At 37.5% G+C, this 18,374-nt stretch overlaps 1 protein-coding gene across 4 annotated transcripts in view; it reads left to right on the top strand.

Annotated features, from left to right (window-relative positions):
* The window catches only part of DSE (dermatan sulfate epimerase), a 67,732-nt gene extending 50,385 nt beyond the window's left edge, over positions 1 to 17,347 (top strand). For 2 of the 4 annotated variants that reach the window (XM_069077007.1, XM_069077009.1), the window contains 4 exons: positions 3,874 to 4,127; positions 9,300 to 9,539; positions 11,091 to 11,298; positions 14,107 to 17,347. In XM_069077007.1, the coding sequence (XP_068933108.1) occupies positions 3,874 to 4,127; positions 9,300 to 9,539; positions 11,091 to 11,298; positions 14,107 to 15,874 (2,470 nt within the window). In that variant the 3' untranslated portion in view covers positions 15,875 to 17,347. Of the gene's footprint in view, positions 1 to 3,873; positions 4,128 to 4,609; positions 4,744 to 9,299; positions 9,540 to 11,090; positions 11,299 to 14,106 lie in introns of those variants that run through there. The other 2 variants (XM_069077008.1, XM_069077010.1) reach the window with 2 other exon arrangements.
* The last annotated feature ends 1,027 nt before the right edge of the window (positions 17,348 to 18,374 follow it).

Below are 18,374 nucleotides of genomic sequence, written 5' to 3'. Positions count from 1 at the left end.
GTGTATATGCTATTGTTTTCAGAGAGCTCATATGTACTTTTTAAAAGCTTATTATTAATTGAGAACCTATAATTATATCTATTATATTTGGTAACACTGACAGGGAAGATCCTAGCACAACAAACAATGGAACTGTCCAAATTTTTCTGTTATATTATCAGTTTATTGTATTGCAAGAAGTTTCTGTCACCATGTGGAGGCTTTGAAGCAATGTGGTTATAAAACGTAGTTTCGTATAATAATTTTTGTATATATTGCATATGCCTATAATTGCATTATTACTTTTAAATAGTTTACAGTAGAAATACTAAAATAACTACTTTGGTTAGTCAAAAGTAATATGCATTTATTGGATTGACAAAGTTCAATCTACATTATATATAAATGGGTGTATATTATACACATATGGATAGGCATGGTATATGGTAAGAGACAAACAGGAGGTCAGGCAACATGATATAATGTATAGAATATTGACCTTGAATCTTGGCCAGGAAGACCTGGTTTCAGATGCTGCCTCAGACTCATTCTGCCTTTGTAACCTTGGGTGAATCATTTAAACTTTCAGAGCTCTAGGACTATCAAATGCAGAAAAGGTACCAACCCAATTTTGTAGAGGGACTTTCCTTTTCTGAGATCCTTAAGATCATGAAGTCACAGATTCAGAGTTCACACACACACATATACACATATATGTCGATATGAGATATAACATTCCTTCTTTATATATTATTTTCCATATAAAATGTATAATGTTATGTCCATTATGTATGGGTGTATGTATATGTCCATATATGTATATGGAATACAGCACAGTATAGTACAAAGTTAACTGTATAGGGAATCAGGTGTCCTGGTTTCCAGTCTTGACTCAATTAAATTGAACAAACATTTATTAAGCCTTTACTATGTACTAGGCACTGTGCTAGACATTGAGGATAGAGGAACAAAAATAAAACTGCCTTTACTGTCAAGGAGCTTAGACAAATCATCGTATCACTCTGGACCTCACTATATGGGTATCAAGATTTCCTAATCTTTTCAGCATCATGGACTCCTTTGGCAAACTGCTGAAGCCTCTGGACTCCTTCCTCAGAATAGTATTCTTAATGCATAAGATAAAATACATGAAATTTCAAAGGAAACCAATTATTGTAATATAATTGTCATAATATTTTTTAAAATCAAATTCATGAACTGCAGGTTAAGAACCTCAGGGCCAGAGGGATTCTAACTGTGCTCTTAAATGCTATGATGTTTTAAAGATGGTGCTACTTACCCATTGATGGTAAGGTGTGTGCTCCAAAATGTTTCTTTCCAAGAGGCTGGAATTAATGTATCATTCTCTTATACCTAGTCCCTCTTATGACTAATAGCAAACACTGGAAAAACAGCTAAGTAGAGTTGATTGGTTCAGCTGTGACCACGAAACAGAGTGAAACTTATTGGTATATGTGGTAATTCCACTCACAAACCTTAGCCTTATTAGCCCCAACGTCCCACAGAAGTGCTAACCAGCTATTGACAATATGGATAGACATATGGGAAATTCCTGAGTTAAGGTTCTTTGCTCTAGCCACCCCATACAGAGAGTGAGGAGACTGTCTTGTACGTCCCCTTGTACCTTTGTTCTCGGTCCTGTACAGTTCCTTATATGGTGCTTTGCATGTAGTAGGCATCCTTCAAGTGCTTGTGGGAGAAAGAAAGGAAAGGATAGAGGGACCAAGTTAAATACCATTCCTAGGAACTCAAAATTTTCACAGAAAGGATGTTTTTTAAAATGTTCCTGAATGGGTTTTAAAGATCTTTGTTGCTTACGACTATTTATGTAAAGCAATTACAGAAATTACTGCTCTGAATTAAGTAACTTACTAGCCTTTCAGCTATTAACCAGTAATACTGACCATGGTAAATACAGCTTGATCAGAATTGGTAGGTCACTAGCAGCAGAAAGTCATTGCTCTCATCTTGATTACAATTGTTGAAAATTATCTATTTAGCAATAATGGTAGATTAGGGACTTGAAACTCTCAGGCTCACTAAATATTGCTCTCCATACACACTGTATGTTGGCCAAACTGGCCCTCTTGAATGAATGAATGAATGAATGATTTAAGTTCCTATTATGTGTTACTAAGTATTGGGGATACTGGTAAAAAACGGAGACAGTCCCTGATCCCAAGGAGTTCACATCCTAATTTAGAGAAATAGCACAAAAAAAAGAAGGTTCAGATGCAGAGTGAATGGAAAGGTCTAATGAATTTTAGGGTATATTGACAAATAATATAGCAACAACTTTGGAAGTCCAGAGAGTAGTGACTAAATGTAAGGTAAGGTCTGGAGGGCATAGAATAAAAGAAAGCCCCCCCACCCCCTCACCTCCCCTCTTACCCCCCCTGAGCCCAGCCACTAAAAAAATTTTTTGAACTTAACAAACATGAACCAAAATGAGAACTTTCATATACATGGTGGAATGTATCCTTTCATATAAAGAGAGGATTGTACTTGAAATTCTGCATATCCATAAAACTCAGGCTGCTTTTCTTTTTAAGTACATGATAGATTCAACATGTAACTTTCAAAGCTGTCTGCTTATAATTTCTTTCTAGCCTTCTCTTTTCATTTCATTTAAAAAATATGTTTCAATGACCCCCTTTTCTTTTTCTGTTTTTTTTTTCTTTTGGCAGCTTTATCACATTTCCCTCTTACTACAGAACCCCTCCTCCTACCCCCACCCCTACCTCAACTGAGGAAAAAAAAAACCCTTCGTAACAAATTATGGACTGTGTCTCAATCTGGCTGGGCAGATGGTAAAGCCTCACAGTTCCTCACACGTGACATTCTGTATTCCATCTCCCAGGCATTTGCACAGCTTGACTGGCCCCATGTCTCAAATGACCTCCTCACCTCTGCCTCTTAGCAAACTTAGCTTCCTCCAGAGCTAAACTTAAGAGCTACCTTGTACAAGAATCCCATTGTGATTCTCCCACTTTCTTTGCAAAAATTACTTTGTATATATTATTACGTTAATATATATCATATTCTACTATGTTAACTATTATGTTATATTAATACATATCATATGTTATGTTAATATTATTTTAATTTTCTATGTACATATTGTGTGCTCCCCTATAAAATATATAAGCTTTTTGAAGACAGAGACAGTTCCCCTTTAGTCTTTGATTCTTGACTCTTAGCATAGTACCTGGCATATATAGTAAACGCTTCATACATACTTTTTGAATGCTAAACATTTATTACATTTATTACACATATAGAATAATCCAACAAGCAAATCATCTGAGTAAACAATAATTTTTTATTTCTCAAAGACAGCTCTCCAAGAGGAAGAGTGAAAACCCACAGAAGGTACATTAGGGCAATTTTGAATAGCATCTGCATGTTCTACACACACACACACGAAACTGATTCCTCTATCTCACTAAAAAATAACCTAGAAGTCCAAGGACTGAAAGTGTTCACTGTGGTCACATTAGATATTCATTTTCAACACTTTCTGTTTAAAGAAGTATCATGGGGTGGCTAGGTGGCTCAGTAAATAGAGCACCGGCCCTGGAGTTAGGAGGACCTGAGTCCTCCTAACTCAAATCTGGCCTCAGACACTTAACACTAAAACTAGTCATGTGACCTCGGGCAAGTCACATAACCCCAATTGCCCCTCCAAAAAAAAGCAAAAAAGAAAATAAAGAAATAGCATTTGGCTGCATGTTCCTAAACCCTTTACATAAAATATTGATTTAGAATTCTATAATTTTATAAACTTTTATAACTTTTATAAAATTCTATAACAATATGATGAAATCTTTTGGGAATTAGGCCTTTACAATTACCCTGCTTTCTCTTTTGCAGGCTAGTGAAAGATGCTCCTTGGGACGAGGTTCCCCTTGCTCACTCTCTGGTTGGTTTTGCCACTGCCTATGACTTCCTGTTCAACTACCTGAGCAAGGCCCAACAGGAGAGGTTTCTTGAAGTGATTGCCAATGCCTCAGGATATATGTATGAAACATCCTACCGCCGAGGATGGGGGTTTCAATACCTGCACAATCACCAGCCTACCAATTGTATGGCCCTGCTGACGGGAAGCCTGGTTCTGATGAATCAAGGTGGGTGGTAGATTCAGAGAAGGGCATAGATTGATGATGCCTGGACTCATCCTATTTGCCATTTCCTAAGCAGGAATGATTCTGACTGCTTACTGTAATCTTTATGCTACACTTTGGTACTCAGATCCTAACCAAGCTTGTGACCTGGGGTCATCATGAGACATGTCCTAGCTAATTCAAAGTTTTATTTTTCTCATTTTTTGGTTAATTAGACTAACTTTAATCCACTGAATATGGTATTATTGTGATTTCCCTAGGCTACATAGTCAGAACAAAGGAAGATTTGGCAATTATCCAACGAATTCTGGCAGTGAAGACAGCTGCCTGGGGTTAAAAAGTTCATTTAGAAGTGATTTAAATTGGCTGTCCAGGCTACTCAGGCTCACTAGATAATTATCAACATACCACTTCACTTTTCCTTTGTAGACATACAACCTGAGCTTACAGTATGACTGCCAGACTTTCATTCCCCTTTGTTCTAGGGAGGACTCATTGAACCAACAAGAAGATCATAGATTTAGAACCGGCAGTTACCTTAGAGACCATTGACTCCAGCCTCTTTTTATGGATGAGGAAACTAAGTCCCAGAGTGGTTAAGTGGCTTGCCCATGGTCACACAGCTAGTAAGTATCTGAGGCAGGATTTGAACTTTAGGTCTTCATGACAAATTCAGTGCCTGGGATCCATTATGGAGTTCTGTAAATGACTCTCTTTTTGTTTCGATTATTATTAAAGTAATGAAGTCACAATCCTATGAAACTGTTAAACTATTAAAAGAACACTTAGGAAAAAAGTCAATGTGTTAAGATCTTGGATATTCTCAAGGACAATATTCATACTGAGGATTTTATCTCAGTCCAACTTACCTTTTTGTCCCTTATCTACAGTGTGTGTCCTGGGAATGGAAATTAATTTTAATATTCAGGAAATATTATAAATAATAATAAATATTTATTAAATATAAAAATAATAATCAGGAAAATACAAATAGGGAGGGCTGCTCTTTCTTTTTCTGTCTCTTGATGAATACAATAAATTTCAAGGTCCAGCATAAAAGGAGCAACATGATATAGCAGAAATACCGCTGGAATGCAATGCTAGGTTAGGGGGCAGCTGGGTGACACAGTGGGTAGAATGCTGGCCCTGGGGTCAGGAAGATCCGAGTTCAAATCCAGCTTCAGATGCTTAGTAGCTGTGTGACCCTAGGCAAATCACAACTCCTGCCTCAGTTTCCCCATCTATAAAATGGGGATGATAATAGTACTACCTACCTCCCAGGGTTGTGTGGAAGATCAAATGAGCTAATAATTGTAAAGCACTCAGCACAGTGCCTGGAGCATAGTAGGCTGTTGTTATTATTCTTAGTCCTCTCTCTGGCACTAAGTAGCTGTGCAGCCTTAGCTAAATTACTTCACTTCTCTGACCATCATTTTTCTCCTCAATAGAAAAAATAGGGATAGATTTGATATAAAAAATGTTTTTTGAATCTTTAAAAAAAAAAAAGCATCACCTGATGCTATTGCTTTTAGAACAGAAGCTGCTTGCTGAATTGCCTTTAGTATATAATGCAAATACAGCTCTATATGCTCATATGGAGAATTACCAGCTCTTTTGGACATTTTGATCTCTGTGTGCTTTTTCTTTCTCCCTTACTAGATTATTAGCTTCTTCAGGGCAAAGGACATACAATATACTAATATATTGACTATAGCACTAGTTCCTGAATATGGCACATGCAGCAATAGGAGAAACTGAGGACACGGTCAGAAGTAATCGCCCTCTCCAGAAAAAAAAAAAAGCCATTGAGAATCAATGTGAACTGGAAGTGATTAGCTAAATATAGAAGTGATCCAACCTAAATAATGAAGTATAGAAGTATTGCTTCTGAAACTAGGGCCTCCGCAAATCTCAGGAGTGTAGAATGTGTCCTAAGTCTCCATCAGGAAGACTGGGGTATCCATCTAATCTCATATAGGAATACAGTGCCTCCCAATCAAGCTAGCATTTATTAACCACCTACTCTTTTTTTTTTGGAGGGGGGAAGGCAGGGCAATTGGGATTAAGTGACTTGCCCAAGGTCACACAGCTAGTTTTGTGTGTGTTGAGTGTCTGAGGTCAGATTTGAAATCAGGTCCCCCTGACTCCAGGGCCAGTGCTCTATTCACTGCACCACCCAGCTGCCCCAACCACCTACTCTTTTCTAGGCACCATGCTAGGTGCTGGGAATAGAAATACAAAGAATGAAACAATTGCTACTCTCAAGAAGCTTGCATTCTAAATCTCACTAAGCTAAGGTAATTAGTCATAATCTTAGAAATTGTTGTATATGAAAATATATTTTTAAAATCATAATATAAGAAAATTTTACTAGTAGAGTTAGTAGCTTATATGGATCCTAGAAAAATAAGTAAGACATTTTGTTTGTCACCACCATTGTCCAAAGAGGAAGGTAATGTTTTCATCATTACTACCTTTTGAAGGTAGAAGCTTTAAAAAACAGATGAGATTTTCAGAAATGATCAACTGGTTAAGAGACAATGGTTTCTGAGAAAGGGATTTGGATTTCTCGATCATAGTTTAAATATAAGTATAATAGATTTGGACAAGTGAAGAGGGCACCTAACAAAGGCTCATTAAAAATACAATTTCCTTGGAATTTTATGAATCCAATCACATTGAGATGTTACACTGAAAAGAGAGAAAGCAAACCAGCCACATAAATGTTCCAATCCAGATGCTAAGAAGAATATGGTAGTTACAATATAAAAAGAAAAACAATACTGAGTTCTTGTATGAAAATGAACCGAGGATGGGTAATACAGTGAAGTAGAGAGCCTAATCGAAAAAGGCAAATTTAATCCTCGGAAGTATCACTGAGAATTGGAGTGATGGAATTCATAATTGAAATATGAGTATTTCATTAGTATAAGAAACTTTCAGGAAGGAAACCTCTCTATCTATGTAGTCCAATGCTCTGGGGAGATTGGGGGGAAGTAAAAATGAGGAATTATGTGATTTACCCAAGGTCAAACAGCCTACATGTATCAGAGATGGAACTTGAACCTTCTTTCAGTCACTAACTAGCTTTCCTCCTGACTCAGGCAGGTACTCTCTTCCCCTATGCTGCCTTTCCTCTATTGGTATATACATTAGTCAAAATGAACAAAATAGATAAAGGTTGTAGAGTAGCATATTATGTTAAGAGAAAAAAAAAGAAATACATATGTTATATATTCATTTATATGGTAAAATCCAAGAAGGGATGAAGCATGATGAAAAAATATTTGAATGAAGAGCAACAGAAGAAGATAACATTGGAGTGAGAATATATAATAGACCATCTAGGAGGAAGGAGGAAATAGATGAAGTAACTGGTACACAAATCTGAACCAGTCCAAGAGACATGATATTGTAGGAATGTGGAACTTAAATTATCCAACTGGAACTTGCTTTTAAGTGGTAATTTCATTCTACACTAAAGTAGAGAAAGCAACAAGGGGGGAATGACTGTCATGGATCTGATTCTGACCAATAAACAGGAACCAAGTGGTCTGCTGGGAATAATCTACTTAAACCTCAAGGGGAAAGGGATTACATCATCTCAAAGTTTGTGATAGAGATGAGAGTAGTCTGAACTACACCTTGGCATTAAGAAAAGCAGATTTCAGAAGGCTCACAGAAAAGACAGGTAGAATCCCATTTCAAGAAGCCAATTTAGGTTTAGTATTATCATAGTGAAGTCCCTTCTTTGATACTTTGATGTCTTTCTACCTTAGTCTAGGTAGAAAGTCTATGACTCCTTTGATATAAATACTCTCCCTGTCTGGAAAAATCACAACTCCTCCATCTCCATGCTTCCTCATCTTGTGTGATTCTGAGGTACACCCAGTATGCCAGGGGAAATCTTCTTGATCTCTTGATATTGCTTGGATACCTGTGGAACATACCATCTGTCTGTCAATTCCCTTACTCTCACTACATGACAAATCTTTCTCCTTTTTCAGTTATATATCACTCTGATAACATTCTTTAACAGTGTTTCTCCTATATAGATCTTTGTTGGTAATATGTTGCATCATTATTACACTAGCCATGTACCTCTCCATTTCCACTGTCAATGCAAGTGAATTGTCATTAAGTTTGTAAAATTAACAACATGATTGATTTTTGTATGATATGGTAAAAAAAAAAAAAGGTTGGGCGGTGGTATTTTCAGTTACTGTTACTAATTTAGTGAAATTTAGGGCAATAATTGCTTAATATATGACTATTTTCTCATAAGTGTAAAGCCACATACTGCTCATGACCATATATTATCAGTGGAAATAGTAGTATTCTCAATTAAGGGCTTTCTGGGATGTCACATTATGATGTATTGGTGACCCTGGTTTCTTGAAGGCTATGCATTGAAATACATTTGCATAAGCTGGAAAGGCTTCAGGGTGTTATTGTTTGTTGTTGTTATTTTGAAGAAGACCAATGACATCACAAATGATGTTTTGCCTCAGGTATGAGCCTGATAAAAGAGTGTGTGTTTATAGCCAAAGGACCAACCTAAGTTCAGAGAGATTTCTTATTGAGTTGACAGTCAATTTGAGTTTATTCCAGCTACAACAGCTCGTGTTGACTATAAATTAAGGTACAGAGGGATTGTGAAAGAAGTCCCCAAATTGAATCACAGATTCTAAGAGTTAGAAGGGACTTCAGGAAGCAACTAATATAATCCATACATTGAAGGAATCTTGACTGTAACGTACACAACAAATGATAATTTGGGCTCTGCTTGTCACTGATAGAACCACAGAAATCTTCATTTTCTGAATATTCCTCATAAATATTTGTTGTTATAAATTATAAAATCCTACTTAAATTCTCAGAAATTCAAAAAACAATGAGGAATATTTACAATACTGTGGGAATGGTGTTAGAATTTTGCTTTGTATCTCTAGTACTAAGCAGAGTGTCTGCCATACAGTAGGCGTTTAAATGATTGTTAGACTCAGTTGGCATAAGAAATTTACAAAATGCAAATAGCATAGATTAGTCCATTTAACTCATTTAGCAGAAGCAGTAAGTTTTTCTCCCACTTGATGCCTTAAGTGTGGTTTTGTTGTTGTTCTTAAATTTTTCTTTGTCAATTAATTATCATTGCCATGCATCTTTCTGGTTTAGGTTATCTTCAGGAAGCCTATTTGTGGACCAAACAAGTTTTGGCCATCATGGAGAAGTCTATGGTCTTACTTAGAGAAGTCACAGATGGCTCCCTCTATGAAGGAGTCGCCTATGGCAGCTATACAACCAGGTCCCTCTTTCAGTACATGTTCCTGGTACAGAGGCATTTTGATATCAACCACTTCAGTCACCCTTGGCTTAAGCAACACTTTGCCTTCATGTACAGAACAGTCCTTCCAGGTGAGTTTCACAAAGGAGGTGAGAAATGAGTAACAGTAATGACTATTAGCTAAAGAATTCCATTTTTCTCCATTAAAACAAATTCTTTACTTACACATACTGGGGAAGGATGAAGCCCTAGGGTTATGGGGACATACTCTTCCAGGATGTTTGCCTTCTTAAGCAAAAGTGGTACATTCAAGAATAAATGCATTTTATATATAAGCACAGGATGTTTTTAAAGTTGATGTATGTGTGTTCATGACAAGTGCAAAATTACAATAATGGTATGACCTTTCAAAGCACAGATTAAATGAAGGTTAAAAGGCAAGTTAAAAGAAAAAAATTTAACCAAGAACATCTTTTCTCTCTGTGTATACCATCTTGGTTTTCTATACCCAAGGTAATTTTCATATATATACATATATACACATATACATATATATACATATACATATACATACATACACACACACACACATATATATGAAAAACAAGCACTTAAACTGATGGGTTCATTTTCTTGCACATGTATATAATCCTTAATCTATTCTACTTTGTTTTTTATTCCTTCTCCCAATCTCTTAGAAATGCCCACATTTGCAATTCAAAGGAAAAATTCCAACTGCATTTAGCAGTCGGACCCATGGGATTAAGGGCAGAAAGCTAAAGAACACATACCAGTGAGCACAGGTCTTCCTTCTAGGTTCTGGTTACTGACTGGTCAATTTTTGTATTGAGATAGTTTTTTAAGATTGTATCTTTGAGAGATATAATGCTTGATGAAAGTCTATCAGTCAGTTCTTTCATCTTATCATTTAGGAGAATTGATCTGTTTAGTAACAGTATAATTTTAGTGGGTGATTGCAAGGTGTGCCTGCAATTTGTGGTACAGAATGATCCACGTCAAAATCCCTTGCTTTGGTCAATTTTAGCGACAGGACAATAATAACTGACATTTTCACAGTACTTTAAAGTTTGTCAGGCACTTTTCAATACATTAACTCATTCAAGCCTTGCAACAACCCTGTGTGGCAGATATTATTACCCCCATTTTACAGATGAGGAAATGAAGCACAGAAAAATGGAAGAGCTCGGGTAGGTTCACATTTCCTATTTCTCACTTCACATCTATTAGTCTTCCTTTCTTTAGAGAAAGGTAAACAGAAGCACAATCATCAGTTAACATGTTGCCAAAAGATAGGTAGATTGACTTGGTAGCAATTTTTAAAAAAGCAAAAACAAACTTCAAAGCCTTAATTTCTTAACTTTTAATAAAGTAGATAAGTTCCTGGGCTTTATGTAAACAAAATATTTACATAGCATTCATGTAGCCATGTCAGCAAATAGAACCTGTGTATATGTATATGTGTGTGTGTATGTGTGTATATATATATATATATATATATATATGTATGTATAAAGGTAATTTCATAAATCTTTTTTTTAGACTAATGTGGCTCCCAGAGAATTAAATAATAAATGCAGCAGGAAATATTTATTTTCTACATATAGGTTTCTTTTAATATTTATTGATTTACTCTTTCAATCTTTCCCTCCCCACCCTTTCAGGTTTTCAAAGAACAGTGGCAATTGCAGACTCAAATTACAACTGGTTTTATGGGCCAGAGAGTCAGTTGGTGTTTCTAGATAAATTTGTCATGCGTAATGGCAGTGGCAATTGGCTGGCAGATCAGATTCGACAGAACCGAGTGATAGAAGGTCCAGGAACAGCATCCAAAGGGCAGCGCTGGTGTACTTTGCACACTGAATTTCTCTGGTATGACACATTGAATTGTCTTCAAAGAGATATGGTTTTGGCAATCAATCAGTCAATCAATAAACATTTATTAAGTACCTGCAATATTCCAGGCGCCGTACTGAAAGCTGGGGACGCAAAGAGGCAAAAGACTATCCCTAACATCAAGGAGCTTACAATCTAATGGAGGAAACAGCATGCAAACAACTATATACAAAGCAAGCTATATAAATAAATAGGAAATAAGCAAGATAAAATAGAAAATAAGAGGGTAATATAATATGTAATATGCAAGTTACATTTTTTTAAAAACCAACTAATCTTACTGATATCTCCATGTTTCACAGCATATGCAGCATCTCTATGATTGATATCATACAGTACCCTATCTTAAAACCAACATCTCTTCAGATAGTTCTAATTTTTGTGTTAAAAGCCCTTTCAATGGGGCGGCCAGGTGGCTCTGTGAGTAAGAGCCCCGGCTCCAGTGTTGGGATGACCTGGAGATCAAATCCGGGCTCAGACACTTAGCACCACACCCAGAAACACCTGGCCGTGTAGCCTTGAGCAAGTTAACCCCAGTTGCTTTAAAAAAAAAAAAAAGCCCTTTCAAGTTTGCTTTCCTCTCTTTTGAGGGAGGAGATCTCTCCCTAGTTCACATTATCAGAGAGAAAAGCACACTCTTATGATTTACATCCATTTGGATATGGGTACAAAAAGGAAAAAATAAGTTTTGGGCTGGAGGTACCTTTTTTTGTATAATATCACAAATTTCATATGGTAACATGTTTTGACAAATGGAGTATGAGAATTTCCTAACTCTGAAGAACTTGTTTCTAAGTATGTTTTTAGGGTTAAGAAAAAGTATACAACAGTGTTACTTTGCTATAAGAGCCATTCATCATTGATTTGCCTTGATTTCAGGAAATAACCTGTTAAGCCTCCAGGTAAACACTACATCACCATCTGTTTTATGGATTGCCAAGTACATTGTTGTCATCCAATACTTTTTTTTTAAGTACAATGAATTGGTTTAATTATTAACCCATTACATCTTTTTCCATCATTTGGGTAGTGAGCTTCTCTCTATCAAAGTTTCACAAATACATTAAACCATTAATGAGAAAAATAAAGACATTAGTGGTACTGCCAATTGACTTACATTTTCAGTGTTAATTTGCAATGTGAAGAAAATTCTTGATACTTATAGGTAGTATGTTAAATTGTTCAATAATGTCTCCCACTTACCAAAGTTGTAAGAACTAATCAAGGAGGATTTGAAGTGAAGACATATGGAGAAATAGATCAATGATAACTATGAGCCATTTTCTCTCCACTGGCACACACATGAATTCCAATGGCTTGAGAAATATACAGGAAGATGGAAGAAAGTCTTTAGTTTTGAATAGTTTTGACTGGTGCTGTGAATTTGCATTGATTCGGCATACATGGTGTTCTGGATGCGTGAGAAAAAATGTGGAAAGGCTGAATTGTCTTGAAACTCAAAAATCCCAAAACAACAAACAGATCCAGAATCAAATAAGCATAAAACCAATTCCGCCCAAAGTTGCTTCAGTTTAGAAGGAAAAATAAGAACAGCTGATGATATGTGTCAGCCCTTCTTCCCTGGGGCAACAAATCCCAGGAACGTCATTCATAGGTACTTGAGCAAAAGTTAGCAAGTATTGGTGAACCCATAAAAAGCAATGTGATGCAATGGAAAGAAAGCGAAATTTAGAATCAGGGGACCTTGGTTTTGAATCCTAGCTCTGCACTTTACTCTCTGTAACCATGTCATTTAACTTCCATAGGCCTCCATGTCACCCATTTGTAAAATGAGACAGTGGAACTAGATGACTTTGAAAGTCCCTTCCAGACCTAAATCTATGATCCTAAGAAGTTTTTTTTTCCCCCAGCTATGTAACAACTTGAAAATATTTACATGCAGCTTAAATGGATCATAGAAGGTTAGGCCTGGAAAGGACATTAGAGGCCATTAAGGCCAACCCCTCACTTAATATAAAAGGAAACTGAAGCCCAGAAAATGAAGCGATTTGCCCAATGTCCCACAGGTAATAAGGGGCAGAATTGGGACCATAACATGGGTCTCCTAGTTTGCAAGGTAGTGCTCCTTCTTCTTCAGCATGCTGCTTCCTCTGGGGCTTTAGATTCAGACTAAGAAGTGGAATCTAAAGGGAAAAAAAAATCTAAAACGTTTAAGTAGTTCCCCTGAAATTTCATCTTTGTGTAGTGCGCTTTGGCCATTTAGCAATACACTTTCTTCCTAAGTTCTACCTTTGTTTTGAGAAAAAAAATCAGACAAGAGAGAAGTATGATGGAACCTCATCATGACATTATTCATTGTAATTCAGGTGCTAATAGTTCCTATCCTAGCATTTCCACCAAACTACAAACCCTAACTAAAGGTCTAGGGAATATACTCAGACCCAAAAGTTCTGACTGGATTCAGTATTAGTAGGAGCAGCTCTCAAGTTTCTGGGAAAGAAGCTGAGATTTACTGGACTGCCTTGCTGCCTGTTTGGCCTTAGGATTGCTAGGGGATCCCCAAAGAATTCTGAGCTTCTGCTACTTTGGCATCTGCTCTACGTTACTCCCCTAAAGACTGCTGTGGCTTACTGTACCATAGTGTTCCTAGAGCTGTGCCCAGGACAGTGCCAGGCACATTTTGTTTGTAGATTGTTCTACCAATAATTGCATACTCACTTTATATTTGTATATTATTCTCCCACCAGTTACATGTGCTTTGATGTGTCATCGGTTTGACTTTGAAGTTGATGTTTTTCTTTTTTTAAATATTCATTTCTATAGGTATGAAGCCAGCCTGGGTTCTGTACCTCCACCGGATTATGGCACCCCTACACTGCATTATTTTGAGGACTGGGGTGTTGTGACTTATGGAAGTGCCCTACCTGCAGAGATCAATAGACCTTTCCTTTCCTTCAAGTCAGGAAAACTTGGAGGACGTGCAATTTATGACATTGTCCATAGAAACAAGTACAAAGAGTGGATCAAAGGATGGAGAAATTTTAATGCTGGCCATGAGCATCCTGACCAAAACTCATTTACCTTTGCTCCCAATGGCGTGCCTTTCATCACTGAGGCTCTCTATGGGCCCAAGTACACCTTCTTCAACAATGTGCTCATGTTTTCCCCAGGTGTATCAAAGAGCTGCTTCTCTCCCTGGGAGGGTCAGGTCACAGAAGACTGTTCGTCAAAGTGGTCCAAGTACAAACATGACTTGGCTGCGCACTGTCAGGGGAGAGTGGTCGCTGCTCTGGAGAAGGAGGGGGTGGTTTTTATACGAGGGGAAGGAGTTGGGGCCTACAACCCTCAGCTGAGGCTGAAGAATTTTCAGAGAAACCTAATTCTGTTACACCCTCAGCTCCTCCTCCTTGTCGACCAAATCCACCTAGAAGAAGATAGTCCCCTAGAGGCAGCAGCCAGCTTTTTTCACAATGTGGATGTCCCTTTTGAGGAGACTGTGGTGGATGGTGTCCATGGGGCTTCCATTAAGCAGAGAGACGGTACATATAAGATGTATTGGATGGATGATACTGGCTATAGTGAGAAAGCAACCATTGCTTCAGTGATGTACCCCCGGGGATATCCATACAATGGAACAAACTATGTGAATGTCACCACGCACCTCCGGAGTCCCATCACCAGGGTAGCCTACCTTTTCATAGGACCCTCTGTAGATGTTCAGAGTTTCAACCTCCATGGGGATGCTCAACAATTAGATGTGTTTATAGCCACTAGTGACCACGCTTACGCAGTATACCTTTGGACAGGTGAGGCTGCTGGACAGACGCCCTTTGTACATGTCATTGCAGATCGCCAAAAGATCCTGTTTGATCAGTCTGCCATCATTAAGAGCTCCCCTGTGTCTGAGGTGAAGGACTATGCTGGAATTGTAGAACACAGTCTTCAGCATTTCAAGCCAGTTTTCCAGCAGCTGGAGAAGCAGATCCTGTCCCGTGTCCGTAACACAGCTAGCTTTCGGAAGACTGCTGAGCGCCTGCTGAGGTTTTCAGATAAGAGACAGACGGAGGAAGCCATTGATAGGATATTTGCAATCTCGCAGCAGCAAAGAAAACAGCAGCTACAAGGCAAGGCAAAGAAGAACCGAAGGGCAGGCAGACATTACAAATTCATTGATGCTGTCCCTGACATTTTTGCACAGATTGAAGTAAATGAGAAGAAGATCCGACAGAAAGCTCAGATTTTGGCACAGAAAGAATCGCCTATAGATGAAGATGAAGAAATGAAAGACCTTTTAGATTTTGCTGATGTCTCCTATGTGAAACATAAAATTGGGGTACCATTCAGAGGCCAGTTTGGGCAGGCCCAAATGGTGACAACTGCCCGAAGTAGGGCCCCCTCAATATCTGCTTCCTATACCAGGCTTTTCCTCATCCTGAACATTGCTATTTTCTTTGTCATGCTGGCAATGCAACTGACTTACTTTCAGAGGGCCCAGAGCCTGCATGGGCAAAGATGTGTCTATGCCATCCTTCTGGCTGATAGCTGCATCTTACTGTGGTTGTACTCTTCTTGTTCCCAGTCTCAGTGCTAGCCACGTTCCTTACTATGAACTGCTCAGCCGTTCTATGATCCCTGGAATCTATGCAAAACTCAAAAAGCTCTAAGAGGGCATGCATTTTTTTTTTGGTGGATTTAGTTTTCTCAGATGCATTCCAGGAAATCTGAGAGCAGGAGAAAGAGAAGGATCTTTTCAGGAAGAGGGGAGAGAGAAACAATAAGGCTTTTAGGGCATGCATAACTTCTTTCAGAAAATGAAGACTCACTTGATGATCCCCTAGCATTTGGAAAAGTGTTTTGCTTTGCTGATGACAATATTCAAAGCATGATTACTTTGAGCTGAAACAAAAAATTCAGAATTAAGCAGTTATACTTTTCTTAACCATGGCATAAAAAAGAGGAAGGGGATAATTAGTAGAACTGAATTTGTATCATGAACTTGATATTCAACTCAGACACTGTTCCATGAATTTGTATCATGAACTTGATATTCAACTCAGACACTGTTCCATGACTAAAAGAGAATTTTTAACTCTTGAAACATAATCTGTGTTGTAGTACAAAATTCTTTCCCCTGGAGGTAGTCTCAATAGTGCTTTAATTAGATCACTTTATTGAATCATACCTCTAAAGCTGGAAGAGACCTTAGAGCCCATTTAATCCAAATCCCTTCCTTTCTTTTTTGTAGAAATCAAGGCCCAGAGGAAGAAAGTGACATATCCAAGGTCACCTAGGTAGTTAGTGGCAGAACTGGGATTCAAACTCAGGTTTTCTGATTCTGAATTCAACATTCTCTCCACTACAACCACTTCAGCCAATATTAGCAAGCACTTATGATGTGCAAGGCACTGATCTATGCAGTGGAGAAAGAAAAAGAGAAACAAAAGTCCCTGTTTTCAATTAGGTCATATTCCACAGGGGATATAATACGTAAATGTATATGTCTACACACACATATATACATATGTGTATATATGCTATATATGTATACATGTGTAGGAATATACACACAAATAAGTAAATACAAATATTTGCATCTTGGGTTAATATTCAGATGTGCAAAAGAGAGAGTGCCACAGTACCATGCAAAACAAACGATATTTTTCCTCCCAGGAAGCAAAAAAATTTTCTTGGCAGTACAAATCCACACATTCATATGTACATAGAAACACACGCATACATACACACACACACACACATCTGACAAACACTTCCCAAACTTCCAACTGTAATTTGAGATGAATTCTCTTCTCTTATTTACCATCAGGATAGGAGATTTAATTGTGACTGAAAGTCATGTTTGATTTTGCTATCCTTTGTATGGGGGGGGGGGAAGCTATCAGCCAAAAGGATAAACAGAAAGGTCATTTGTGTGACTTTGAGGTAGATTTCCACACCAAAGAAGATAAGAAGCAAAATATTACATATGATGGTTAAGTTTTTAATAAGGGAAGAAATGCTTTCCTTCAAGTTTATTTTGCTAAATAAACAGATGATTATTGTCTCAGTTTTTATAGTCTTGTCTTTATTATGTAGAAAGGTCATATAGGATGTCCTTCTTTTCCCCCCATTCGTCAAAAACTTGCATTCTAGGGGTGGCTAGGTGGCGCAGTGAATAGAGCACCGGCCCTGGAGTCAGGAGGACCTGAGTTCAAATTCGACCTCAGACACTTAACACAAAAACTAGCCATGTGACCTTGGGCAAGTCACTTAACCCCAATTGCCCTCCAAAAAGCAAAAAATAAAATAAGAAACTTGTATTCTACTGGCATTACATTTACAGATAGGTCCTAATTAGTGCAAATGATGAAGTAGGTGAATGTGATTAGATTCACACTATTTGGAGTTATAATTTTGTAAACGGTGGTAATTGGGATCAGCCTAGTGGAACTATACAGTGCAAATTCAAATAATGCTTAACAGGATCCAATATTTGAGCTAATTGGGATCTGGCGGCTAAGAGCTAACATTTCATGTAATATAGCTATGACAGAATTAAACCAAATTTTCTATTTCCCTTTGACACAAATATTCAGAATTGTGATCTTTGGCCCTTAATATGAACATCAAGGAATGAGATTAGTTGATAAGTAATGCCAGACATTAAAATTAATATGAAATATAAATACATATGGATTTTGTGTCTTCCATTTGTCTGGGAAGGAAAAGGTAGGTTTAATTGCTTGTTATTTTTGCAAACCAGTCCAGAAATAAGCCAAATCTTTTAGGAAAAAAAAATTTCCCCAAGTTGTAGCTGTTATATTTAAGCACATTTGAATGGCTCCCATTGGAAAATGTGCAAATTATTTTCAGCTTGATTTTCAGGAAAATAAGAAGTTCATGAATTTATAAACCTCAAGTAATGACAGTGTTTTCCTTTTTATTGGTAAGAGTGACAGTTTTTAATAAGGTTTGGTGGGGGAGAAACGGGGTTAAGCATAGGAAAAGATGGATATCATCTCCTTTATTTTTTCCTTTTGGGATGTGATGGTCTTTTACTGCAAGTTGTCAGTTCTAAACTTGGCCATTCCTAC

This window comes from Petaurus breviceps, unplaced genomic scaffold, assembly GCF_028583685.1.
Source record: "Petaurus breviceps papuanus isolate PSGF00001 unplaced genomic scaffold, PetGlider_PUasm1.0 90977, whole genome shotgun sequence".
Lineage (NCBI taxonomy): Eukaryota > Metazoa > Chordata > Mammalia > Diprotodontia > Petauridae > Petaurus > Petaurus breviceps.
The sequence above is the reverse complement of the archived record's forward strand: the minus strand, read 5'-3'. Positions and strand labels throughout refer to the sequence as shown.